The 25707-nt window shown below is 33.2% G+C and overlaps 5 protein-coding genes across 5 annotated transcripts; 3 read left to right on the top strand and 2 right to left on the bottom strand.

Annotated features, from left to right (window-relative positions):
• Nucleotides 1–334: 334 nt before the first annotated feature.
• On the top strand, nt 335–3168 carry LOC131623328 (uncharacterized). The gene is made up of 3 exons (XM_058894334.1): nt 335–499; nt 579–752; nt 2484–3168. The coding sequence occupies exons 1-3, from the start codon at nt 433–435 to the stop codon at nt 2846–2848; spliced, it is 606 nt and encodes a 201-aa protein (XP_058750317.1). The 5' UTR covers nt 335–432; the 3' UTR covers nt 2849–3168.
• Nucleotides 3169–8806: 5638 nt separating this feature from the next.
• On the top strand, nt 8807–11994 carry LOC131623326 (3-epi-6-deoxocathasterone 23-monooxygenase CYP90D1-like). Its single transcript, XM_058894332.1, has 7 exons — nt 8807–9281; nt 9552–9876; nt 10057–10452; nt 10541–10630; nt 10717–10902; nt 11190–11311; nt 11490–11994. Exons 1-7 carry the CDS (start codon nt 9010–9012, stop codon nt 11578–11580), a joined length of 1482 nt encoding a protein of 493 aa, XP_058750315.1. The 5' UTR covers nt 8807–9009; the 3' UTR covers nt 11581–11994.
• Nucleotides 11995–12563: 569 nt separating this feature from the next.
• On the bottom strand, nt 12564–16340 carry LOC131623327 (calcineurin B-like protein 9). The gene is made up of 9 exons (XM_058894333.1): nt 16182–16340; nt 15899–16082; nt 15727–15809; nt 15232–15291; nt 13770–13878; nt 13615–13667; nt 13257–13337; nt 13060–13172; nt 12564–12960 (listed from the first exon to the last, which is right to left on the bottom strand). Exons 1-9 carry the CDS (start codon nt 16200–16202, stop codon nt 12897–12899), a joined length of 768 nt encoding a protein of 255 aa, XP_058750316.1. The 5' UTR covers nt 16203–16340; the 3' UTR covers nt 12564–12896.
• A 1808-nt stretch (nt 16341–18148) lies between these two features.
• On the bottom strand, nt 18149–21698 carry LOC131623255 (phospholipase D alpha 4-like). The gene is made up of 4 exons (XM_058894251.1): nt 21525–21698; nt 20597–21157; nt 19149–20343; nt 18149–18882 (listed from the first exon to the last, which is right to left on the bottom strand). The coding sequence occupies exons 1-4, from the start codon at nt 21609–21611 to the stop codon at nt 18296–18298; spliced, it is 2430 nt and encodes an 809-aa protein (XP_058750234.1). The 5' UTR covers nt 21612–21698; the 3' UTR covers nt 18149–18295.
• A 1756-nt stretch (nt 21699–23454) lies between these two features.
• On the top strand, nt 23455–24454 carry LOC131623254 (PRA1 family protein F3-like). Its single transcript, XM_058894250.1, has one exon. The coding sequence runs from the start codon at nt 23565–23567 to the stop codon at nt 24108–24110; it is 546 nt and encodes a 181-aa protein (XP_058750233.1). The 5' UTR covers nt 23455–23564; the 3' UTR covers nt 24111–24454.
• The last annotated feature ends 1253 nt before the right edge of the window (nt 24455–25707 follow it).

Raw genomic sequence — 25707 nt, 5'->3', positions numbered from 1 at the left:
ATTGACTTTTTTTTAAAAGATAAGGATCAAAATGAATCTAAAGATATTATTAAACAATTTTAAATGAATGAATTATTTAAAATTTTAATACTTAAAAATAAACATTTCTATTAAAATACTTGATTGAATATGGTAATTAAGAAAAAATGAAAGTCTTTTACAATAAAAATGAGTTCAATTTTCATTTTTTTTGTATTGAACAATTTCTTCTAGTTTAAATTGAAAATTTAGAAAATAAAAAAGACTTTTGCTTTGTCACAAGAAAACTAAACTAGTATTAACCAAAAAAAAAAATGTTAAACTAAAGCTAACACATTAAATAAATAAATAAAGTTTTGCAAGAAATTTTAGGAAAAAAAAAAAGAGTTTGATACTATGGTTGCAGTGAATGGAAAGCATTGTTTGATTTTGATCTGAGAATTGAAGAAAAGAATGAGTGAAGGTGGTGATGCCGGCAATGCTTCTTCTCCAAAGCTTTATGCTCACAAGCCTCGAAAAGGTTACCTTTCTCTCTTTCTCTCTATTGGAGGAAAATCTCTTCTTTTGTTTTGATTCATAATTTGTGTATTTGTTAACAGCGCAACTGAAGCAATTTCGAGGGCAACAGAAACCAAAGGAGTTCTCCTCGCCACCGGTGATGGGGACTCAAACGGCTACTATCCCGCCACCTCCGCCGCCTCCCAAGGAATCGTTTATTCGGCGCTATAGGTTCCTTTGGCCTATGCTGTTGGCTGTTAATCTCGGGGTCGGAAGTAATTTTTCTAAAACCCTAAAAGCTAAAAATTTGTTTTTTTTTTTGGTTAGGTTCTTTTGTTCTGCTTCCTTGAATATTTGATTCTGTTTATTGAGAAATCGGGGAAGCTAAAAACTCGATCATAAGTTCTGGGCTTAATAAAGAGTGAGATCATGTATTAAAAAACATTTGACATGAGTCATGACTATGAATGAGTAACAAATGAAAAAAATAAGAAATTTAATGACATGATGTTTTAGAATGTAAAGCTTTTACTTTATATCTAAGTATGACTCTTTTATGAAATACCAAGATAGTAATGGCCTAGATAGAGACCTGTAAGATTCTTGAGCCCAATATAATGATTCATGATAAGTGCAGCAGTTAAGCCATGATCCAAAGAATTGGAAGGTATGCCCCCAAAAAAGGGGAAATGGGATATCTGGAAGAGACATCGATCTGAGTTCTCCTTAGTTAGGGGATCATACATTTTCTGTAGTTATACAATCAAACCATCAAATCAAGTTGGAATGCTAATTGCATTTCGACTTGGTATTCGAATCCAATAAACTAAGTTGGAATGTAAGTGTGGATTGCTTTACTGCAGATTTCCCAATCTGCAAGGAGTCCAATTCATTGAAATCTTAGGGGAGGAAATGGTTATACTAAGTGGGGATGAGGAAAAATGGGAAGAAATGAGTTGGTTATGAATGGGGAGGGGACATAATTTTGCAAGGTAACTAGATATCTGGTTTTAATGTAATCGGCCTTGGGCTGGAGCAGGAAGTTAAAACTTGTAGCTACTTCTAGTGTTCTTCCTTTTCTCTCTTTGTTATTCTGAAGTTTGATCCATGTTGCCGACTCCACTTAGTGGAATAAGGTTTGGTTGTTGTTTTTGTTGCTATTCTGTTTATATTTATCTTCTACTGGTATACTCATGTTTCTGCAATTCGAATTCAACTTTAATGTAGAATCATTTATCTCCTTTGATATTATCCGTCGTGTTCTGGTTTGTACCAGAGGGTACCTTGTGTCATTGTTGTTGCGATTCTTGTTTGATTCTCATTCTTATATTCTTAGTAATGATGATTGATGGCTGAGGTTGTTAGTAGTATCATTTCTTAGATCTGTTGGCTAGTTTTCTATTATTGCAACTTCGAAGGTTCTATGGTTTTAACAATCATTGTTATAATATTTAGTTTTCTTTGCATTGATTCATTCAAACATGTTTTGACCAACAAAAATAATCAAGTCCATGCCTATCTAATGTTTGAAACAGTATTATTAGATTACAACTTGCTGTAATTCTTAAAATTTCATGATTTATCAGTACATCAATATACATATTTACAAAAGATCTATAGCTGTGTAAAGGGAGGGGTGGGGAAGGGAAGAGAGGGAAAGGGATAATTTTTTTAATAGTGTGTTTGGTTCGGCGAGGGGAGTGGAGAAGTTTTAATGGAACAAAGTGAAAATTACATTTTTATTCCATGGTGGTATTTAAGTTGACATTAAATGAAAAGACATTTAAGTCCAAATGAGGAAGAAATATGATCTCCTTCCAAATCCCTCTGTTTTGGAGGAGAGCTAAAATTGGCTTTTTGAGGGAATTTGCTTCCCTCCCCTCTTAATATCTAACTCTTTTGGTTTTTCTGTTCATTACTGAGTTTACTCTACTACATGTGTGTGAGTTAAACCCATCCTTAACTTGTTGCTAGATACGTGACTGACTAATGTCTGAACTCTGTAGTTTATGTGTTTGCAAGAACTAGCACAAAGAAGAAAGATACTGTGGAGGAGGAAAAAGATGCAGCAAATCAAATTCCAGCAAATGGTACAGCAAATCTCATTTCAGCTAATGGTACATCAACTCCCATTTCAGTTAAAGATGCTCTAGCTCTTCTTGCCGAACAATCTGTCTCCCCACCATCTTATACAAACCCCGCAATCAAACGAGAACCAATTCCGGAAGGCCAACAGCGGGAACTCTTCAAGTGGATATTGGAAGAGAGGAGGAAGATCAAGCCGAAAGATGAAGAGGAGAAAAAGAGAATTGAAGAAGAGAAAGCTCTACTTAAAAACCTTATCCGGTCAAAATCTATCCCAAGTATCTAACAATGATGTTCCTCTTATCTTTGTCCAAAGCAAAAGAAGAAAACACGAATGTTTTTGAATTTGGATATACTTGAGTTGATTCCTTCAATGGTTCTCTTTTCTGGTTGCTTGGTTGGTTGATGACTTTTAGATTGTACATTTGTTTAGATTGTCATAATTTGTCATTTGAAAATTTTGGGTTTGGCTCCTTGTTTCTTTCTTACTAGACAGTTATACAAGAAATTGGCACTTGATGTATATTACATTTATTCTGTTGTAAGATGTCATGTGCATTTTCAATAGCCTTGTTTGTTTATGAATAAAACTAGATTTGAGTTTCACTTCAGAGTTTGTTCCAAACTGTCATATAAAATTGACAGGAAGTTTGTCTTGTATTGGGGCAACTTTGGTAAGAGGATCAGTATAGTATTTTTATGGTCAAGTCATTGTATCAGTTCATGGTCAATACATTGGAACCCTCTCATTATCAACTTGTCTCTCTCTCTAATATTTTTTGTTATTTCCAACTTCCAAAGCCAGGCATATTCTCCAAGTTATGCTGCTAAATATTTGTTTGATAATTGCTTAAGGCTTAAATATACTGGTCTTTTTAATAAATTGGATTTTTCATTAACTAAAATGAAAAATTAGATACATCTCACTTCTGTTCCTAGCCTAACAATAATTAATTAATGCTTAAATATATGGTCTTTATAATATATTGTATTTTTCATTAACTAGTAATTGAAAAATTTAGATACTTTAAGAAAAGTAAAATATGTCTAATGATATCTCAATTCAATTAAATAAGTAAAGCTCATTGTATCAAGAGAAGGACAACGCCGAACAATCTTTGTTGCTGTGAGGTGCTTTAACTTTAAAATAAGACATAAAAGCTGAACTAATGATTTGAGTTTAACATATTTAAAAAAACTACATAATTTTAACAGCGGCCATTGTTGACTACAGTCAAAAGGAGTTTATACATGTTTAAGCAAAGTTGGTATTAAAATTAATCATCTCAAAGAAAAAGTGACTTATGATAGCAACTTTCCTATAATAATCATCATTTTACTACATGCAGAAAAATTCCATATTTTATGCTAAAGTTGGATACTTAACTTTCTCTTGGAATTTGCAAGAATGAAATGAAGCTATGGATATATGAGTTACACAAGGAAAAGGAGAATGAAATATAACATAATTTCATTATATCTAATATTCTAATTATTTTTACTCTAGTTAGAGGTCATTGAAGAATAATTCAAGTCTATAAAATTTTAATGTATTGTTTGTATTCATAATGATTTATAAAAAATAAATAAATATTATCTATTATAAATTATAATTAAAAGAGTTTTTTTTATGTATTTTATGTTAAAGGTAGAGAATATTTCATTACATCCCTTGATTCTCTTAGACACCTGACAAAATTCTAATTTTGCCCCCTGTTTCTGTAGATGCACATCCGAATTATTTTTTTTTGTCAAAAATTGAATTTTTTCGGAGGTACATCTACGAAAGTATTTTAGACTAGTGAACGTTGGGAGAAATACAAATTAATTCAGTTAAGCGATTTTTCCGTAGATGCACCTACGGAACGACTTAGCACCAGAATATTCCGTAGATGTATCTAGGAAAGTATGTGATAGAGTTTGAACATGATCATTTCCCCATTGTTACATTGCTTCTTCAACACTCACTTCTCTACAACCTAAAAACCCTACATCATCAATATCATTTTTCACTCCAAAACTCTAACATTTTGGTGCAACAAATCAAAGGGAGCAAGAGAAGACTGAATTTGAGGTAAATAATCATCTTTATCCACGTTCCGGAGGTACATCTACGGAACGTGTTGAAGATGAACACGCTCCGGAGGTGCATCTATGAAACGCGCTGTGCTGTTTTTTCCAGCAGTCTTGTGATTTTGAGTTATTATTTACAAATAGCTATGGTGCACCCCGATAATATCTCAAAAGAATTAGCCGGCCATAGTTCTTTTGATGTGTTTTGTGGTTTCAAAGTGTAATATATGCACTCTTTAACATTGTAATATAATCATTTTTTATCAATTATAAATTCCAATGGAAGGTTTAGTATGTGTTTATGTCTTTTTAAATTCTGGACTGCATTATAATTATGTTTTGCTAAATAAACTAATAGGGAAAGTTCCGTAGATGTGTCTACGGAAGGTTCAAAATTTGAAAATTATGGGTTTTTCCGTAGGTACACCTACGAAAACAAAATATCTAGGTTCCTTCCGTGGATATACATACGGAACATTTTGTGACAGAAAATGGACGGTCCATATCCACATAGGTTTTCTATAAATTTGGGGTTTCTACAGTTGTATTTCACACAAACACAAATATGTCTCAATATGAGTACAACGTCCGTTAGTATGTCGCAAGTGTCTCCTACTCTGACCGTAGAACACCCGGGCGGTCATTCAAACTCAACGAGTACACCTAGCTCGGCGTTATTATTGACGAAATCCACTACCGCCTACCTTACGGCGACAAACAAAAGGTTGTGAAGCTCGATTATCATTCACCTTTATTAGACAACGGAGGGAACATCGTTTACAACAACTTTGTGCTCAAGAACCGAGCGGATGTTTTGGCGATGTGGCGCATGTATTTCGGTTTTGATGGGAAAATCCCGCTCGAGTTCGTACCGACGGTGCAAGGAATATTCGAGCAAATTTTAGAGATGTGCAATCGTCCACCGGGCTATTAAAATGTAATGTTTAATTTGTTGTTGAAATTATCTATATAATGCCGATTTTAATCTATAAATGTTATTTTTATAGTTGCAAATGTTGTTTTTCTGGTATTATGTACCTGGTTTAATCCGTAGATACACTTAAGGAAATTTTTCGTATATGTATCTACGGAAGATTTTCACAAAAATGTACAAAACAATGCTTTCAAATGTACATCTACAGAAGCAGAAGGATAAATTTGGAAGCACACATGGTGGCTAAGAACTCCAAGAGATGTAATAAGAGATTTCCTAAAAATATACATTTTTCAATGTAAAATTTAATATAAATTGCATTTAAATTATTTTTTCTTTATTTTTTTTCATACACAATAATAAATTGAAATTGTTATTATGTATGAAAAAGACAAAAAAATTTGAATTTTCTTTATAGGTGTAAAATATTGACTTTTGCTTCTAAATTGTTAAGTAACAATGTGGTTAAGTTAGTTAAACTTTATATAAGTAACTAATTAAATTGGCTATATTATTTTGGACCTAGATAGTGATTGTAAGCTCAAATAGTAGTTTGTAAATAAATTATCTTGCGATCATTACTTAACATACTTTAATTAACATACTATAAAGTGATATACATACAATTTTATTACTCTATGTGCTTGCGTTAAATATAGTTCTGACAAGTGGTATCTAGAAACTCAAGTAAGTTTTTGAGTTTCAAAAAAGTTCAAGATTTGATTTCCATTACTTATTCCTTGAATAAAATGACAAGTTTTTTTGGAGCATCTTAGAAACAATTTTAGTGTGAAGCTTTCGATTCTTGATTGAAGAATCAATATAGATGGAGCAAGTAAATGAAGATGGTCCTTGGGTTTAAAAGTAGGGATGGCAAGCAGACTCAAACTCGCGGGATCCACCCACACTCGAACCTGAGTCAACGAGTAAAAACTCGAGTTGATTGGGTTTGGGTTCGGGTGTCATCCGATATTTCGAGTGCAGGTTTAAGTAATGTGAAACTCGCACCCGAAACTCGAAATCACACCCGCTTATATATAAATTATAAATTATATATATATATATATATATATATATATATATATATATATATATATATATATATATATATATATATATATATATTTTGTGTAAAGTTGTAGGAAAATGTATTTTGTTGCGGGTTCGGGTGAAAAAACCCGAACTCAACGGGTGTGGACGTGGGTGTCATTTTACCACCGAACAACTTTTGGGTTTGGATTCGAGTTCGGGTTTGGATAATATGAAACTCGCACCCGACCTGATCCGACTCGTTGCCATCCCTAGTTCAAAGATATGATGAAAATATTGCAAGTAGGTTTGCAAGATTTTCCCAATGATACAACAGATGTTCGTTGCACATAAGGAATCAAATAAAAAGGATTTCAAGGCAATGCTTGTCATCCATCAATGTGCCATCAATGTGTTGATATTGTGAATTTCTAAGAAATTGAGAACGGAGACGTAAGATATTCTTTAAAAAGGTCATGTTAGTGATTACAAATTAAATAAAGTTTATTTATAAACATTGAGAAGACCATTTAAATAGTTGTAGATGGAGAACAAAGAGAAAGTTGTTGAGTATTTCAATAGGACTGCAATGATCACCAATCAAATGAAGGTATTGGTTCAAAGTGCAAGGAAAAATATAAGTCCATGAATGGTGAATCTCAACAAGATTACTCTAAAAAAGATGATATATCTGAATTTTATTTAAGAAATAATATTGCTCATCAAGATAGGAAGAGAAATAAATTAATGAATAAGAAGAACATTCAATGCTAAAATTTTCAAATATTTGGAGACTCTGCAGAGATGACTGTAAGAGATAATGTGTTCCAAGAAAAAAAAGAAATGCATATAATGAGACAAACATGGCTCAAGGTGAGATTCACTCACACTCACACCTTATTCTTATTCTTTTGATAGAAACAACAAATGATAAATTTAGAGGTATAGATGGATGATATTTGAACACATGGTCGTCAAATCACTGGACAAGTCAGCGAGAATGTTGAAATAAGGGGCACAGACTAGTCAGAGATAAAGAACTCTGCAAGAAAGTTGGTAGAAATTGCAAATACAGAGAAAGAATAATTCTCAAATTCATAAATAGCGAAAAAAAGAATAATGTAGTAGTATAAGAACTTTTTTATGCATTTCCTCAATATTGAACCGTGTGATCTATCAGGTTGAAAAGTATTAACCACACCACCAACAATCGAGATCACATTGTGAACTATTCAGAGCACTTGGGTATCCTAGAACATAGAAAACATCATAACCATCTGACATAGAGACACCCGTTATGACTTCCTTGCGAAGCATTGTTAATAAAAAAAGACATTTAATGCATCTATTCCAAATACTAGTGAGTTTTCATGGAGACTTTTCACTTACTTTGGTTAACAGTCGGTCTAAAGATGTACACGACAAACCCATATTCTACATAATAGAAACAAGAGCTTGAAAGATGGTTGTTATGAATCATTCATGAAACCAATAACAAAAGGCCCAAGAGTGAATCTCAAGTTGAAAGGCGCATAGAATAAGTAGATCTTCGTTCTAACCACAAGCAGACTATTCCGTCCCCCGACACATCAACCACCGTCCTATTCAATCAGACACCTGTTTGTACAGCCTATCTTATCACTCATGAACAATTTGAACCGCTCTTGTCTTGATATATAAGGATAAAACACACCATTTTAGGTATTCACATACATTCTCACTCACATACTATTTCTCATTTCTCTCATTGACTTGAACATTAGAGTGTTAACCTTGCAGAACTTCATCGAAAGTATCACCCACCGCAACGCAACTCCACCACCTATCTATTATTTTTATTTCCAATCATAACATTACCATTGTCCCCAATACATTTTAGGGGATTCAAATGATGGGAAAAGATAAGCAAATGTGTATTATAATGAGAAAGAAAGATAAATTTAGGCTCTAGTAGCATATAATAAGAGAAAGAATGTATATGAAATGATGATAACTAGAGAACGTGGTTGGATTTATTGAGTTTCACATGAATGCACGATCTCACCAACCTGTTATTGCCAAACAATTAAACTAAAAGGGGGGCCAAAATTCAACAATCATTCCCTTGCAATAACAATCATACCCTTATGTGGGGACTTATCCTTATATTCTTTGTATAGCATGAAACAAAATCATAAACTATGCAGAAACCAACCGTGCATTAACAGTTAATATAAATAAACATTCCAATATCTCAAGATATGAAAGATCCTATTCTCTCACTTTACTTACATTTAAAGCCATTTTTTTACAAGATTAAATATATTACATCTTGCCTTTTTTTCCTCTTGCACGCTTACACACACATTGAAATTATACATCTTAAAAGCAAAACGAGGTTATGGTTGTGTCCACCATATAAATGATTGATTATGTATATTTGCATATTTAAGCCAAAGTTAGCAAGTAGTATCATAGGGAGAAAAATAATGGACACTACTTGGATTCTGTTTGTGGCACCAATTTTCTTGTGCACTTTGTTCCTCTACTACAGAAAAAGGCTTAGTCTTAAGCTCAAAGCAAAACACAGAAATCAGCTTCCACTTGGCACTCTTGGATGGCCTTTTATTGGTGAAACCATAGAGTTTGTTTCTTGCGCATACACCGATCGCCCTGAAAGCTTCATGAACAAGCGACGCGCCATGTAAGTTCATCATCATGCATCACCTCACTTTAGTTTTAATTCATTTGCATTCATACCAAGTTTCGTATGAATCCATCTTAAAGTTATAACATGACACAAAAATAAAACATATCGGTGTCTGCTTAGTGGTAAAAATTTGACTTTATAACCTCGAGGGATAGAGTTCAAATCTCTTTAGGAATAGTTGTAAAATGATCATTAGTACTACTTTCCGTACGAGTTTATAGTTTTTTACAAAGATTTGTGGTGTGTGGTTGCAATTTGTTGTAGGTACGGTAAGGTGTTTAAGTCACACATATTTGGAAGTCCTACCATTGTTTCAACAGATGCAGATGTGAACAAGTTCATACTACAAAGTGATGCAAAGGTTTTTGTTCCTTCTTATCCTAAATCATTGATGGAGTTGATGGGAGAATCTTCTATTTTGCTCATCAATGGAACCTTACAAAGGAGAATACATGGACTTATTGGAGCTTTCTTCAAGTCTCAACAGCTAAAGGTTCAGATTACCACAGATATGGAGAAATATGTACAAGAATCAATGGCAAATTGGAAAGAGGACCAACCTATTTTCATACAAGATGAAACAAAAAAGGTTACCTCTCTGTCTCTATAGGAGTTTGTGAGTGTTTGTTTGTGAGTTTGTGCCTATCTTTGTCTGTTTCTTTCTCCCTCATGTGTTGGTGTCAGAACCTATATTCAAAGTTTGCACTCTTAAAATTCACTATTTCCAAGATGCTAACATTAACAATTAATCACTTTTTTTTGTCTCTAGATTGCATTTCATGTACTAGTCAAGGCATTGATTAGTTTGGATCCAGGTGAAGAAATGGAACTTCTGAAAAAGCATTTTCAGGAATTTATCTCTGGCCTCATGTCTTTGCCGATAAACCTACCAGGAACAAAACTTTATCAATCTTTACAGGCAAAAAAGAAAATGGTGAAACTAGTGAGAAAAACTATACAAGCTAGAAGAAATAAAGGCATCATTGAAGTTCCAAAAGATGTAGTGGATGTGCTTCTTAACGATACAAGTGAGAAATTGACAGATGATTTAATAGCAGATAATATTATCGATATGATGATTCCTGGAGAGGACTCGGTTCCAGTTCTTATGACTCTAGCTACTAAGTATCTATCAGAATGCCCTGCTGCCTTGCAACAATTGACGGTACGTTATGTAACATGTCACTTGAAAAAAGTTCTTGAACTGATTTCTTGATTAGCTTTTGGTAACTGAACTTTGATGATTCACACAGGAGGAAAATATAAAGCTCAAGAAACTCAAAAATCAGCTTGGGGAATCTTTGTGTTGGAGTGATTATTTATCATTTCCATTTACTCAAAAAGTAAGCAAAACATGGCTCCTTGTTAAAACACAAAAAACAGTGATTTATGATTTTAAACTTAGTTGTTTTATGTTTCATTTATACAGGTTATAACAGAAACTTTGAGAATGGGAAATATTATAAATGGTGTTATGAGGAAGGCCTTAAAAGATGTTGAAATAAAAGGGTATTTAATACCACAAGGATGGTGTGTGTTCGCAAATTTTAGATCAGTTCATCTAGATGAGAAAAACTATGAGTGTCCTTATCAATTCAATCCATGGAGGTGGCAAGTAAGAGAAAAACTCTATATTCATTAAACCTTGGTATAGTTTTTATGGATCCAAGTTACATGCAGTCACAATCTCGTGACTACACGCTGTCAGCCACATGCCCACATCTGAACCGTGCTATCAAGATGATACAATCTAAGTTTTAAGCATTGAAATATAGACAGTCTAATCTTGATCAGACAATTCGGATGTGGTTGACTGCATCCAATGATACTATACATAATATTTTCTTATGGTTCATTTGCATGTTATATTTTTAGCCTAAGTGAATTTTTGTTTGACTTCAGAATAAGGACATGAACAGTTCCAATTTCAGTCCTTTTGGAGGGGGACAAAGGCTGTGTCCTGGTATTGACTTGGCCAGGCTAGAAGCTTCCATATTTCTACATCACCTTGTTACTAAATTCAGGTAATCATTTGATCCTAACCTTTTAATGAATGATAACAAATAATGAGCTAAGATTTGTGTTTTTCATTGGACAAGTACATTTGACTAGTGTCTCTTGGCACTTTCATACTTTTGATTAAACTTACAAAACATAAAGCAATGACAATTAAACATGTTAAATTTAATGTTTGACATGCAGATGGTATGCTGAAGAAGATACAATAGTGAACTTCCCAACAGTAAGAATGAAAAGAAGGATGCCTATCTTAGTAAAAAGAGTGGAAACTTAAGCTGTTGTGACCAAAAAAGTTTGATGCCACTTCTACATACTGATATAGTACAAGAACTGAAAAATACACAAGACAAAATAAAAGAGGATTACTGTAGACACACGTGTGGGGAGTTTCATTAGCTGCTTTGTTTTGTTCCCTTGCATTTGTCTTTGCACATAAAGACAATAGAAAGTTTTGTCTTTTGAAGGACCCAATGAATTAGGTTTTTACTTTTCACAAATTTTTCTTTTCCATTTTACTTAGTATGCAAGGGAAGAAAAAGTTGATTGTAAGATAAAAATGTTTTAAATTATTATTAATTAGAGTGATATTAATAGTAGTTTTACAACTATTTTCAAAGAGATTTGAATCGATCTTAAAATCGCAAAGTCAAACTCTTACCGTTGAGATGACATCTCATGTATAGAAGAAACTTTTATTTTTAGCTTTTATTTTTTTTCTCTTTTTTTCTTTTAGAAGGAGAGGATTCAATCATGATGGATAAGAGGGTCTTGGAAAAGTAGTAGTTTGAATTTAAGGGTCCCAAAAAGCAATGATAGTCATGGGACAAGTTACTGAAAATCCATTTTAAATATGCATTTATTCATACTTTAGATAGGGATGATTGAACTTTAACATAAAAAAAATGATAGGGATAATTGAAATGGGAAACTTTAGCAGTACATATATAGAATGCCTTTCATCATGAATCTAACTGTATCAGATTCTTGATCCACCATTAAATCTGATTCTAAATGCGATTTATAAACTCATCTAACTTTTTGTTATTTTGTTTAAACTTGGTTCAACATAAGAACACCATTAAATTTAATTTTGAACAATCATTAACCATCTAATAATGTGTTGGGGCCTTCAATCATTTAACACAATTGGTCCTTATATATGGACACCCTTTAATTAGTATACATCTTTTAACACCTACTAGTACTCCTTAGGTTTAGATATTTTTGGTTTTGTTCTTTACTTAAAATATCCATAACTATCTTCAAATCCATAATTTTCTCAAATTTATTATTTCGATCATTCCAATAGCTGTACATTAAACGCGGTACACCGCACTGAACCAAGGTATACACCGAACCACAGTTTGGTCTAATTTAAACGGATCATTCTGTTTGGATCAGATATTAGAATACCTTTTTACTCAATCAAGGATTGGTGTATTTGCCCACTTTCAAAAAAAATTCCCAGTTGAACTTGAAATCAATGGGAGAATAGAACCGCCAGAATCTAATTCTCAAGAGAGCAACGGCAGATGCACCAAACCAGAACAAGCTCCACTCCTTGATGTCAATTTTTGACTAGCCGTTGAGTTACCAGTGGGAATCTTCAACTCCAGTGTTGAAAATGAAACTGGTAAATACTGTGGTTATCTCCCTGGCCAGTGACCAAACAAAAATGAAAGCTCGAACTCGGTCCGAACCAATTCAATCCAAACCATTGAATTAAAAGAGGTAAGGCATGGGAGTATCTTACTTCAGATTAGGAAGAGTCAGGTGCCTTAAGAGTGAGGGGTTCCGAATGACAAACTCCCTCCACTCCTCTTTACTGATCTTATCATCCTTGTCAGCATCAGCATCTTGAAATGTCTGATTTTTATTAAAAAAAATGTTACATAAAGGGTTGAAGTTAAACAACATAAGAGAGAAACAAATGTTCCAGCAAATAATTACCTTATCAATAATGGCTTCAAGTATTTCATTTTCCACATCCATGCCACATTCTGATAAAATGGCAACCACCATTTGTCGAACCTAGAAAAATTAGTAGGATAACAAAATAGTTACAAACAATGGTGAACATAAAAGTATTGGGAGAAACAAGTTATATGAAAAAGCAGCGCCCTCATAGTGGTTATTGAAACTGAGATTTATACACTATTCAAAAGACAAAGGACCTCCTTTTTCTTCATTAAACTCGTAATTTAAATTGATATGCCAATATGAAAATTCTAGAGCAATACTATTGTATTGTAACAAAAATGTTTGAGCCAATAACACCTTTGTAACCTGGGTATGCCAAAATACTCACTTCTTCTCGTTCAATGTATCCGGTCTGTCTCAAGTCATACAATCTAAAAGCAACTGCAAACAAACCAAGAAAATATAATATATGTTTTATCAGTACCGATGGTATTAAAACAGATAATGTAAAAATAGAACTGCAAAATACTTCCTGAGTCTTACAATCAATTTTCTTTTCCAAAGGAGTATTAGGATGAAAGACACTGAGAGCATGCACAAACTCCTCAAATTCTATAACACCATTCTTTTTTTCATCAAAGAGATCAAACACCTGGGAGATTTTACAAACAGTCAACAAGGCTCACTCATACAACTTCTAAAGGAAGAATAGACATAAACAGCATATCTTTCTACAAATCAGGTATATACATCTCTATCTAAAAATTAAAATGATAGATTACGACAAAACTTAATGCACCGATCCCTTGTATACCATCACTTCCTTTTCCCATTTAAACCCTCCATCCAAGCAATCAAAGAAAGAAAAAAATACCAACTTGAAAAATAGAGAATGAATTCATCTGAGTTGCTTGAGACTAAACTCTAGCCTTGTGTACTTATAATCAAAAGCTTACAGTCTAGATCCCTAGAATATAGTGATAAAATAAGAGCTAATTATCATAAAGATGCAAACAGAATATCTACTACTTAATAGAAATAAAGGAAACTAAACCAGTGCAACATATCAACAGGAAGAATACACATGGAACATCACCTCCTGATACCGCTGGGTATATCATATAAGGTAAACAATGCATAATTAGATGTTGAAATAACAGAAACACATCGGCCAATCTGTAAGATACGCCCTAAAATATCTCTGCCAAACGAAAAAAGATACATATCTGATCTTTTACAGAATAATACTCACAACAAACAGCTAGGAAATTATATCAGTCCATCACAACAATTTAAGTTTGTGAGGCAAGGCAACAATTAGGACTAACAGATATACGACTTCGAAAGGAATGAAACAGAAAACATTAGAGTTTGATGTTTACATAATATATATTCTACTAGTTAAGTCATTCATCGGTCTATAATATCCATTAATGTCCTAAAGGAAATTCAGAAGGAAATTTAGAGTGAAAAGACGAATAATTGGAGCCCTCGGTATTTTCATTTAATTTATGAACAGAAATTTATCTTCTAGAAGCCAAAATATGTGAACATAGAAACAAAAGATCATGGATAAGTTAATCATATTGATGGAATAGATCCAGCTTTAGAGATTTAAGCCTGAGATAGAAACCATATTTAAACTTAATAAAACTCAAGATGAAAATGGAGATGATAAGGCTACAATGGTGGAACTTGATCAGAAATCTTAAAGGGGTAGATTGAATATGCTTTGAGGTTTTAGTTTACAGATTCCATTGAACGAAAAGTACTTGTAGGAAAATGAATGGAGTAGTGTGAACAAAAAGAAAGTACGAGGTAGCAAAATAGTTCCCCATATTCACCCCCAATTTACCCCAAATGGAGGGGTGTGAATGTATTTGGTCCTACTCGAAAGATGTTTTACTTGCAAATCAAAATATGACTTCCTCAATACAAAAAGGCCTCATGAATGAAATCAAGAAAACAAAACTAGAATCAATAACAAATTTGAAAATGAGCATACCCTATCAAGGAAAAGATTCTTGCCAACCGTGGTCTTCATTAATGCCAACGTAAGCTCTTCCTTCATAGCAAAAAGAGTGGAAAAAGAGTTAAAGTGTGCAATCTAAATCACAAATTCAACACTAGTGCCGGTAATGATAAACCTAACAGTCAACACCAAACATATACTTTTGTCTTTAGAGAAAAGCACAAAATTAGGATAGAAAAAGACAAATTCCAATCCCAAATCACAATCTAACTTGTTATTTTCAAGTAATTTCATTCAAGTTAGCAGCATTGCACTAGAATATCCAACTTGTTATTTCAAAATTAGTAATTGAGTGTTTTTTTATCTGCACACGAATTGATAATAACACTAGAAACTCAGACACACAAACAGGTTTCAAACCCTGGTGATGACGTCCAACCTAACAATATTGGCTTCTGTCGGATGAGTTAGGATTTGCAGACAAATTGAGTGTTTAATTGTAAATAAACAGAAAAGAGAGTGAGTTACTTTATGTATAAGACCATCATCAATGATTGAACAACTCAACTTCTTGTACAACTCATGCAAAGCCTCTACTTCATTCACATTAACTGCCACAAATCACAATTACAAAATTAAAATCATAATAGATATTTTTTACAGAACAAACGAACAAAGATCGAAAAATGAAGAAACGAACAAGGAGAATCATTAGCGAGTGCGAGAATATCTTCAAACGTAGAAGAAAACTTCTTCTCTTTCTTCTTCTGCTCTAAACTCCGGAAACTGAAGCAACTTGTTAAGCCATAAAACAAGGCTTCAGCGATTCCGATCAGCGGAATGAACACCACGCACAGTGTTTCTCCGAAAGTTAAACTCGATCTCTGATGATTACAAAAATGAAGAACGAGTTTCAAATTTTGATTTGATTGATATCGAAACAGAAATTGAAATCGGAAAGTTTTTAGAAAAAATTGGATTACCGCTGATAGAGAGGGGTCCATATCATGTCACGTCGGCTAATATGGAAAGCTTCTCGAGCGATCTCGTCGTATACATCGAAAGTAATTTTTTGTAACTTTAATGGATTTGGATTCGATTCATAATTAAAACGGAAAAGAATCAGTATTCTCATAAAAAAAATCATTTCATGTATTAATTGTTTTATTAACGTGTTATTAATATTATGCATTGAATTTCAGTTTATTTGCCTTATTTGGGTTAAGAGAAAAAAATAATTCAAGTGTATGTAGGAAATAATTCAATTTAGTGAGGAACAGAAGATCTTACAACAATGATGAGGTAAATAAGGAGATAGTTTTGCAAGTCCGTTTTAATGAAAAAGATAAGATGGCGAAGAGAAAGTTGTTGGGAGAAAATTCACAAAAGCGACGGAATAATTTAACAAGACAAACTCTTTCAAATATCAAATACAACTCAGAGACAATCAATATAAACACACCAAACAACACAATTTTATGGGAAAAAACCTTCGTTAACTAGGAGAAAAAAATCATGGCACCCGTAAACCATTATAATCAACAATGGATACAAGTAATGTACTCTCTTACATTAGTTAAAGGTATACATAAACTTCATCAAGATCTATAATCAATCATGGAATACAACAAGAACCAAGAGAGACAAAACAACTCACATCCATTTGGGTCATTCCAAATAGAAAGGATAGCCCAACAAAAGTGACCAATGAGCAAAGTTAGAGGGAATTTTTAGAATTTTGGTGGAAGAAAATCTTAAAATTCCAAAAATTCAACATTCTAAACGGGTGAAAGCAATGATAATATGGTTGTTGGATCAAACAACTCTAGAGGTGACAATTTTAGAGGAAGAGGTGGAAGAAGGATGGTTGACGAGAGTAGTGTGCAATGCTATAATTGCCAAAAGCTTGGTCATTTTCAAGAGAGTGCAATGCCAACAAGAAAGAACCTCAAGAAGATGAAGATAGGGTTGCTAGACAAAAGTTTGATGATGAGTACACACTCTTGGTGATGATTACTGAATGAGAATGCAGTAGTAGCAGAATTTTGAATAGTTGCAGCGAGTTATAGCAGGTTGACAAAGAAGGTTGTAACTAGTTACGTATATGTTGTAATTGGTTACATGTCGAAGAAAACACTGTGGTGACTATGAAAGAGACAATACAGTGCAACGATTAATGGTATTTGGATTCCAGATGTTCAATACACATGACGAAAAAGAAAAGATTGGTTTGTTACAATCAATCGTGTCATTTAAGAACAAAGTAAAGTTCGCGAATGATATCACTCTAGTGGCAGAAATGATTGGTGATGTATCGATCAAGAGAAGAGGTGGTGGTCATTCCTTGATAAACGAGGTATTGTATATCCCTGGAATCAAGTCTAATCTTCTAAGTATTGGTCAATTGCTTAAGAAGGATTACAAGATTCATATAAAGAACAAGACGTTACGCGTTATGGACGCAAACGGAGCTTTGGTTCTAAAGGCTCCTATGACTCCCAATAGAACTTTCAAAGTTGAGTTGAAGGTTATGGAGCATAGTGTCTTACTACAGCGGCTAGTCGAGAAGAGTGGATATGACATTATAGGCTTGGACATCTTAATTTCTAAGTTCTCAATGCCTTGCAAAAGAACAGAGTGGTGACAAGGCTGCCATTGATCAACATATCGACTGAAATTTCTAAAGAATGTGTGCAAACGATGCAACATAATAGAAAATTCATAAATGATGCAGGTTGTAGAACCAAGTGTCACCTTGAGATGGTATATTCAAATATATGTGGACCGATGCAAGTTGATTTCATCGATGGCAATAGATATTTTGTCATATTCTTTTATGATCATAGTAGAAAACTATGTACCTAATCAAGAGAAAGAATGAGGTACTTGAAGTGTTTAAGAAGTTTAATAAGTGTTTAAGAAGACTTTATTGCTAACACTAACAACTAACTTCATTCAAATTCCTTGGTTTCATTCATGCACAATAGGTACATTAAATAGGACAATTCTCACTAGAATCCAATGCACTTCTTAACAAACTCTAATGACTCAGCATAACAACCTTAGTGAGTCTAGCTAGAGAATATTCTCATACTTGCTACTTCCTACCCCCTTTCTTACATTTTGGCATCACATAATTCTCAAAATGTTTGGGCCTGTTAGTGTTTCTCTTAGCCCTTGGTTTAGGGAGCGGATTTTCCTCTTCCTCTTCATTTAGGCCTTCAAGTATCTCTTCATGAATTTCATCATTTGGTGGTGCCATAACATTAGGGGGCAATGTAGATCTCTTCCCCTTCACTAGAGAGTTTGTATCAGGAAAATAAACTCCATTACTCAAGTCTTTCACATACCCTTCTTGTGTTACTCTCATTGGGTAAGTAACAAGGTGCACACCTTCCATGTCTACAATTTCTTCATTGCTGTAGATTTCCCACATTTGATCTCCAATGGAACACATCCTCTTCACACATTCCAAACTTTGTGGCTCCAAGAACAATTCATTGAAACTATTTGTGTGCTCATACCATAAAGACATTCTGTATGCATGAACATCACCAAGGTTCATTTGTTTCTTAACCTCATCTTGAGATTGGAAGCATCCTATGGCAATCTCTGTGTCCCTTTTCCCATCCATGGATCTTTGATTCATATTAGCTGAACCTAGTAGTATGTACATGTCATCCACTGGTGACATACATGAAACAAAAATAAACATTGTGATTAGCAAAAAGTTGATAGCAGGTGATCTAATAGATCTTAAATAAGACTCTGATATAATCTTAGAAAGTATGTGGGTTGAATATAACTCATCCCTACAGAACCGACTTATAACGTGAGGATTGCCCCCCACTGATAAACATATATTCAAATCATATATTGTTTGATGTGAGAAGACCGTAAATGAAAAAGAAAGTAATAGTTGACAAATACTAAAAGAATAGTACTAGTACCTATCATGAGCTTTGAATGTACATAAACCATGAATCTTCTATTCTTTTGTGCATGCCAGTATTGTGTTTCAGGATGGGGAGAATCCAGTGGAAGATACTCCCCTTTTCCCTTATTCTCTCTATTTGCAAGACAAAAGAAATTCAAATAATCTCTTGGATGTCCTATTTCACCACTTCCTTTTATTGCTTCACCAATCAACCTATACATCATTGTCACAGTTTCTCTAGTCCAATACAATATATCTTGAACATATTCACTTTCAGGCACTCCTTCTGGCCACATAGGTATAACTATATACACTGCAAATCTCTCCTTTGCTTTGATCTTACTTATCACTTTCAGTGCAATTTCAATTGGAATTAGATTCGTGCAACCGCAATGCTTATCTTTTCCCCACCATTGGCCTCCACCAATGAAGTATTCGTTTTCAATGTATATAAACCTTTCAGCATGCCTAATTGCTTCAACATAAGCATCATGGATACTCTTCTCCGCAGTGAAATTTCCACAGAAATCACCAACAGAAGCGTGATCAATCGACCTATAAACTTGAACTTTCCAGTTACTTTCTATCGAAGTGTTTGAGTTTCTTCGAGGCATGAGATTTACTAAGGTGATAGTAGGGACTAGAAGAGAAGGATCACATTGCTCAGTCCATCTTTGCTCAAAATTTGTCAACACATCCCAGGCAGCTTCACCGATAACACAAGCATGAGCATCATGCCAAGGAACTCTTGGTCCTCCTTTGTTAAGGCTAGCTCCTTCAATGTTTGGTTGGTAAAAGTCATAACAATGTGATTCGTTAATGAGTGTTTGAAACAATGAATGCTGTTCTGTATCATATCTACCATCACACAAATCTAAACCACCAACAAAGCTCATAATCTCTCTATCGCTAACCGATTTAGCCACTTTTATGTCAACTGTTATAGTGTTCTGATTGTGAGCAAATAGTGTTGGAAACTTGTGGTGTAATCTAGGACACTTTTCGCAAATTACTTGTGTGTGATTGAAATAAGTAAGAGCATCCTCATCTTGTGTTTTCATTACACCTTTGTTCTTAACTAAGGCCAATGATGTTTCATCATCCCAAAGCATAACTCTCACAGCCACTCCTTCATCTGCCTTCTTTTTCAACAGCTCACCTAAACTCATTCCTCTTGCATGTTGGATTTTTGTATGAGGATCTCTTACCTGTCCAATATGCACAGACTCAAACAATGTATATAAATGTATAAAAGCACAATAACAAATCAATGCATAACATGTATCATATAAGTGGGATGTCGTAGGTTCGAACCCGCGCTCGTGCAGCCAGATGTCTCTGCACGGCTACCAACTACAGCTGGCTTAACTGGACAAGTCTTTGGAATCATTTTAACTCTCCGAAAAATGAATCCAAACATGTATATAGTATATTGTCACAAAAAAAAAAAAGTATATTTACCAAAACTATATTGGGATTGAGAGACCAAGCTGCAATATAAACTATATGCTTTGCACCTTCAATGGCGTTATAGATATCCTCCCATAGATTGTTTGGAGTACCACATGGATCAAAGGGAGGTTGAAAGGTAGGAGAATGATGAGCATCATGAAAAAGTTTGACTTGACAATTAGACCTTTGTGGAAATTTTGCATCCTTTAGCCCTTGAAATTCCTCATTGCTTAGTACCTTTTCCAAACTCTCTTCCAATTTTGCAGGCTTGAACCATAATATAAACTTCAACTTAAGTTTCAGGTTTGGTTTTTCATTTTCCGCGAGGAGAGGGAAGAATCCGTTGATTATACTTGCTTCATTTAAAAGTTGTTGGGCCTTGATACTGTATTTTCCTAACTTGGAATTTGATGTTTTCAATGTAATGGTGATAACTGAATCAGCTGGATGAGCACATTGAATGTGAAAGGTTTGGTTCCAAATACGGTTTCTTTCTTTGCTTGTTTTCGCAACCTTTTTGTTGTCTATCTTGATGGTCACATATGCAGGCTTTCCATTTGTACATATGCACTGCAAAAAAGAAGAGAGAAATTCATGCAATGTTATGAGTTTATGATTTCACTACAAAACTTTCAAAGTATAGCTACATTTACAAGGTTCTGATTTCACATAACCAAGTCGAATATCTACAATTTTGTTATACTTGAATCAAATCTATTATCAATAGATACAAGTTCGGTATTCAGTAAGCATGCAAGTATTGGTATTACTAGATAGTGGTACGAAATACGACATTTTAAAAAAATTACATCACAAAATATGACATTCTAAAAAAGTTACGATGTAAATTTTTTTTCATAGATACTTGTATAATGAGAGAAAAAAATAAAGTATCACAAATATGACACTTGTATGAAAAAACGCAATTAAATCTTACGTTGAAGAGGGGAAATGGTGTGTAAGGTGAGGCCTTAAAGATGGTAGCTTCAATTGTTCCATGAAGGAGTGTGGGCGTTTCCTCCATTTATTTCCTTAAATAAAACTTTTACATTTGGTGTGAATTTACCATTATGAATTATTGACATATATATAATTTACTAGTTGAAGAAGAAAAATGAAAGGAAACCTTGGAATGCAAATGAAAGTTAGCAACTTGAGAAGACTTGTATAACTTGGAACTCACATAGAGACACAATCCAACCTTCAAGTATTTCCCATTATAAGTTTTACCTTCAAGCTAAGTTTTTAAAGCCTAAAATACAATTTGAATTTACAGTAAAAATACTTGGGACGATAATTATCAGTACATTATTACATCAAATCCTGGTCAATTAACCAGCTGCTGATTTATTAGGACAGAAAGATAATTATTTTATAATTAAGCAAAATTTATATTTGGATTAACATTTGGGTAGTAGGTGGGTGTCTTGCCAGATTAACAATGTAGTGTAGCAATTTAGAACTATAAGCATGGTTATGTTTGATATTAATGGGGTTTTGCCATAATCACATTGAAGTGTTTCAAAACACTCTTTAAATCGGTGATGACACCCATATGATATCATACAATACGTGTCAGACAATTCAAACAAGTGTTTCAAAACTATTATTATTTTCTTCGGTTCAACACATTTTATACATTTTTTTGACAAATGTCACATACATTAAAAAAAAAGTTAAACATATATTAGAACTATGTTGTCAATAAAGAATTAAAGACATTAATTTTGATTAAAATATTTTTAATTTTTTAATAATAGATGGATAAATAAAACTCAAATATTATTATATATACGTAGTATTATCAATATCTTATGTTCTTTACATTATAGTATCGGAATTTTTGCATCTGTAGATTGTATTGTGATTCGTGTGTGAGTCGGAGTATGTGCTTCATATCGGACCAGCATACCTAGAGTCATGATATGCTGTCACCACCAATATGTGTAGTGTAGTTAGTTGGAAAGTATGGATGGGATCATTCAAGAGATGAAATAAAGCAAGGATGAGTTCTTGCATCCCCCATCCAATCACATTACTACTACTCTCTGTCGTTCACAAACACAACAAATACTAAAAACCACAACATAGTTAGACATGAAACATGGATGTTATAAGTACAATATGAGTAGAGATCATCTCATGTTCTTCAAACAATTAAAGATGTCCATTATTGAGGAATAGAAAATAGGATGCTTTCTTGTATCAACATTTAAAGTATTACTACTACTCAACCACAAAATTTCTTAAAGTGACTGATTATTGACTATGAAACACTAACACGAAGCCTATATTAATCAACTTTGATAAAACAACAGCAATATTAATATAAAAATTTATAAATTAAATATATTGTTAAGAAATGTGGTTGGGCTTAACTTATTCCTACAAAACGGATTTGTAAGGTGAAGATTGTCTCCACTTATAAACACATATTCAGGCCATATAGTATTCAATATGAGACTCTTAACACATATTTACATGTTAATGTCGTGTTAGTGTTAGACATCAGACACTTTTTTTTTAAAAGGGTTAGTGTTATAACGACTATTGATGTTTTAGATTTGCCCGATCATTAGATAGTTTGAACATTACACACCAAGGAAGAAAGCAACACCAACCACCTTCCAAATTTGACAACAAAATGCATACTATGTTATGAATGTCTTCACCCATTTGGAAAACAACATATCAAACATCTACCTATCTAACTCACAAAAAGACATGCAAATCCAACAGCAAAAAACAAATCACAAACCCAAATTATTACCATCCACATGATCCCATCCCATCATCCCAAATCCATAATCCATAATAATACACTCATCACAAAACTAAAAAATATATAAAACATAAACAAACTCACAAAATCATAGGACCCAATTGTTCCTATAATTATTATACTCTAGTATTAATAAGTAGTAACCATTTCATTGTTCATTACAATTCCTTCATTAGTTGTTTTGCTTACACCACCATGACAACAACCTACGGCACAATCCCAACCTCCCCAACACCACCAAAACTCGAATACATAACACGCGGAAAACAAAGAATCAAAGCCGGCTTAGGAACTCGTCGACCATGGAAAACCATGTTCGATATCCGCTCACTCGGTATCCCTGCCCGCGGCTTACCAGAAGCAATATCACGGATCCGTGATAACATCTCATATTTCCGCATGAACTACACTATGGTCATGCTTCTGATTTTGTTTCTGAGCCTTTTATGGCACCCTTACTCGCTCATTGTTTTCGTTCTTCTAATGGCGGCTTGGTTGTTCTTCTACTTTCTTCGTGATCAGCCGGTGATTATATGGGGTAGGCTTGTTGATGATCGACTTGTGGTTGTTGTTATGGCGTTTGTTACGGTGGCGCTGTTGCTTCTAACACACGCTACTGTGAATATTGTTGCAGCTGTTAGTGTTGCAGTTGTGGTTGTTGTGGTGCATGCTGTGTTTAGGAGGACGGAGGATTTGTTCTTTGAGGAGGAAGAGCAAGTTATTGTTTCTGTTGCTTCATGATTCGGTTTTGTTGGTTATTGAATTAATCTTTTGCACTTGTTTTAATCTTCATTATTGTTGTATGTGGATTCATTTAAATAAAAATGGTTGTTGCATTTTTAAAATAGGTTAACTTATATATTTTTTTAAACTGAAATAAGGAATATCATTAAACAAAAAGGAGGCATAACAAGTTACACAACGGGGGGACTAGACCAAAATCGAGAGAATAGATAAAGAATAAAATATAATATTATAATAAATATAATATTTGCTATAAATTAACAATATGAAGCAACGGCTCAGTGGTTACAGTCTTCGATCCATGTTTAAAGCAATTTTTACACAATGTTTTTATATGGTATTATTATTATTATGAACCATGACACATGAAACATAAATGTAGCAGTTTTTTTACAATTCCACTCCATGTTATTTTTTTTGAACAACAATGACACGTAAACTTCAAACAAAAATTGTATTAAGATTAACATATTTTTATTTTACGATTCCATTTCATGTTTTTATTTTTTTATGAACAACAATGGCACATAAACTTCAAACAAAAACAAAAATTGTATTAATATAACTAAAAAAAAATCATATATGGACTTCTTTAATTTTTTAAAAATAAATTTTGAATAATATAGATAAATTATTTATTTTATATTTAAAAAATCGTTCATATGATAAATTTATTTATTATTAAATTTATATGATAAAATATAATTTTATTATTTGTGTCTAGTTTTATTATATTTTATTTTTAAGAATATATATATATATATATATATATATATATATATATATATATATATATATATATATATATATATATATATATGGGGACGACTCAAGTGAGAACACTTGGTTATTATGAGAAATGAGAACAATCAATCACGACCATTAAATTTAATTTTAATGGACTGGATTGGTTTTTCTTTCTATGATCCTTAATATTTATTTTAAATTAACATAGAAAGAGAAACCAATCCAGTCCATTAAAATTAAATTTAATGGTCGTGATTGATTGTTCTCATTTCTCATAATAACCCAGTGTTCTCACATATATATATATATATATATATATATATATATATATATATATATATATATATATATATATATATATATATATATATATATATAGGTGGCAAAGCAGGCGGCCCAGCCCGCCCTGCCGCGTCATATGCCCGCCAAAAAAAGAGCGGGGCGGTCAAGCCCGCAAATTGAAATGGACATAGAAACCTAGCCCGTCCCGCCAAGGTGGCGGGTTGGCGGGCGGCGGACTTGCCCGCCTATTTTCTTATTTATTATTTTTTCATTTTTTAATAAATTTTCTTATATTTTAATTAGATTTTTCACATAGTTTTTAGAACAATTTTTTATAAAGCATTTCTTAACAAATCTATAATATAAGAAAATTAATGGTTGTAGAAAAGTCAAAAATACCCTTATTTAATTTTTTGCCACCACATTAAAATTGTGGTTTTTTGGTCTTTGGACCATAAAGTTCTTAATTTTATTATTAAAATAATACAATTCCTATATTTTATCAAACTTATCAAATCTCTCTCCATTCCTTATATTTTCTCTTTCATGATTTTCTCACTTCTTT

Source organism: Vicia villosa, unplaced genomic scaffold, assembly GCF_029867415.1.
Source record: "Vicia villosa cultivar HV-30 ecotype Madison, WI unplaced genomic scaffold, Vvil1.0 ctg.000060F_1_1, whole genome shotgun sequence".
Lineage (NCBI taxonomy): Eukaryota > Viridiplantae > Streptophyta > Magnoliopsida > Fabales > Fabaceae > Vicia > Vicia villosa.
This window is presented reverse-complemented; position numbering and strand designations above follow the sequence as displayed.

Bases quoted from the DNA above. Each gene is read 5' to 3' on its own strand.
- LOC131623328 (XM_058894334.1), top strand. From the start codon at position 433: ATGAGTGAAGGTGGTGATGCCGGCAATGCTTCTTCTCCAAAGCTTTAT. The intron at 500-578 runs GTTACCTTTCTC...ATTTGTTAACAG, and splicing joins TGCTCACAAGCCTCGAAAAG to CGCAACTGAAGCAATTTCGA. The intron at 753-2,483 runs GTAATTTTTCTA...TGAACTCTGTAG, and splicing joins TGTTAATCTCGGGGTCGGAA to TTTATGTGTTTGCAAGAACT.
- LOC131623326 (XM_058894332.1), top strand. From the start codon at position 9,010: ATGTATATTTGCATATTTAAGCCAAAGTTAGCAAGTAGTATCATAGGG. The intron at 9,877-10,056 runs GTTACCTCTCTG...TTTTGTCTCTAG, and splicing joins TACAAGATGAAACAAAAAAG to ATTGCATTTCATGTACTAGT. The intron at 10,453-10,540 runs GTACGTTATGTA...TGATTCACACAG, and splicing joins CTGCCTTGCAACAATTGACG to GAGGAAAATATAAAGCTCAA.
- LOC131623327 (XM_058894333.1), bottom strand. From the start codon at position 16,202: ATGGACCCCTCTCTATCAGCG. The intron at 16,083-16,181 runs GTAATCCAATTT...TGTAATCATCAG, and splicing joins TGGACCCCTCTCTATCAGCG to AGATCGAGTTTAACTTTCGG. The intron at 13,879-15,231 runs GTATGCTCATTT...AAAATCTCCCAG, and splicing joins AGAATCTTTTCCTTGATAGG to GTGTTTGATCTCTTTGATGA.
- LOC131623255 (XM_058894251.1), bottom strand. From the start codon at position 21,611: ATGGAGGAAACGCCCACACTCCTTCATGGAACAATTGAAGCTACCATC. The intron at 20,344-20,596 runs GTAAATATACTT...CATATTGGACAG, and splicing joins TCAATCCCAATATAGTTTTG to GTAAGAGATCCTCATACAAA. The intron at 18,883-19,148 runs GTACTAGTACTA...GTATGTCACCAG, and splicing joins ACATTCAAAGCTCATGATAG to TGGATGACATGTACATACTA.
- LOC131623254 (XM_058894250.1), top strand. From the start codon at position 23,565: ATGACAACAACCTACGGCACAATCCCAACCTCCCCAACACCACCAAAA.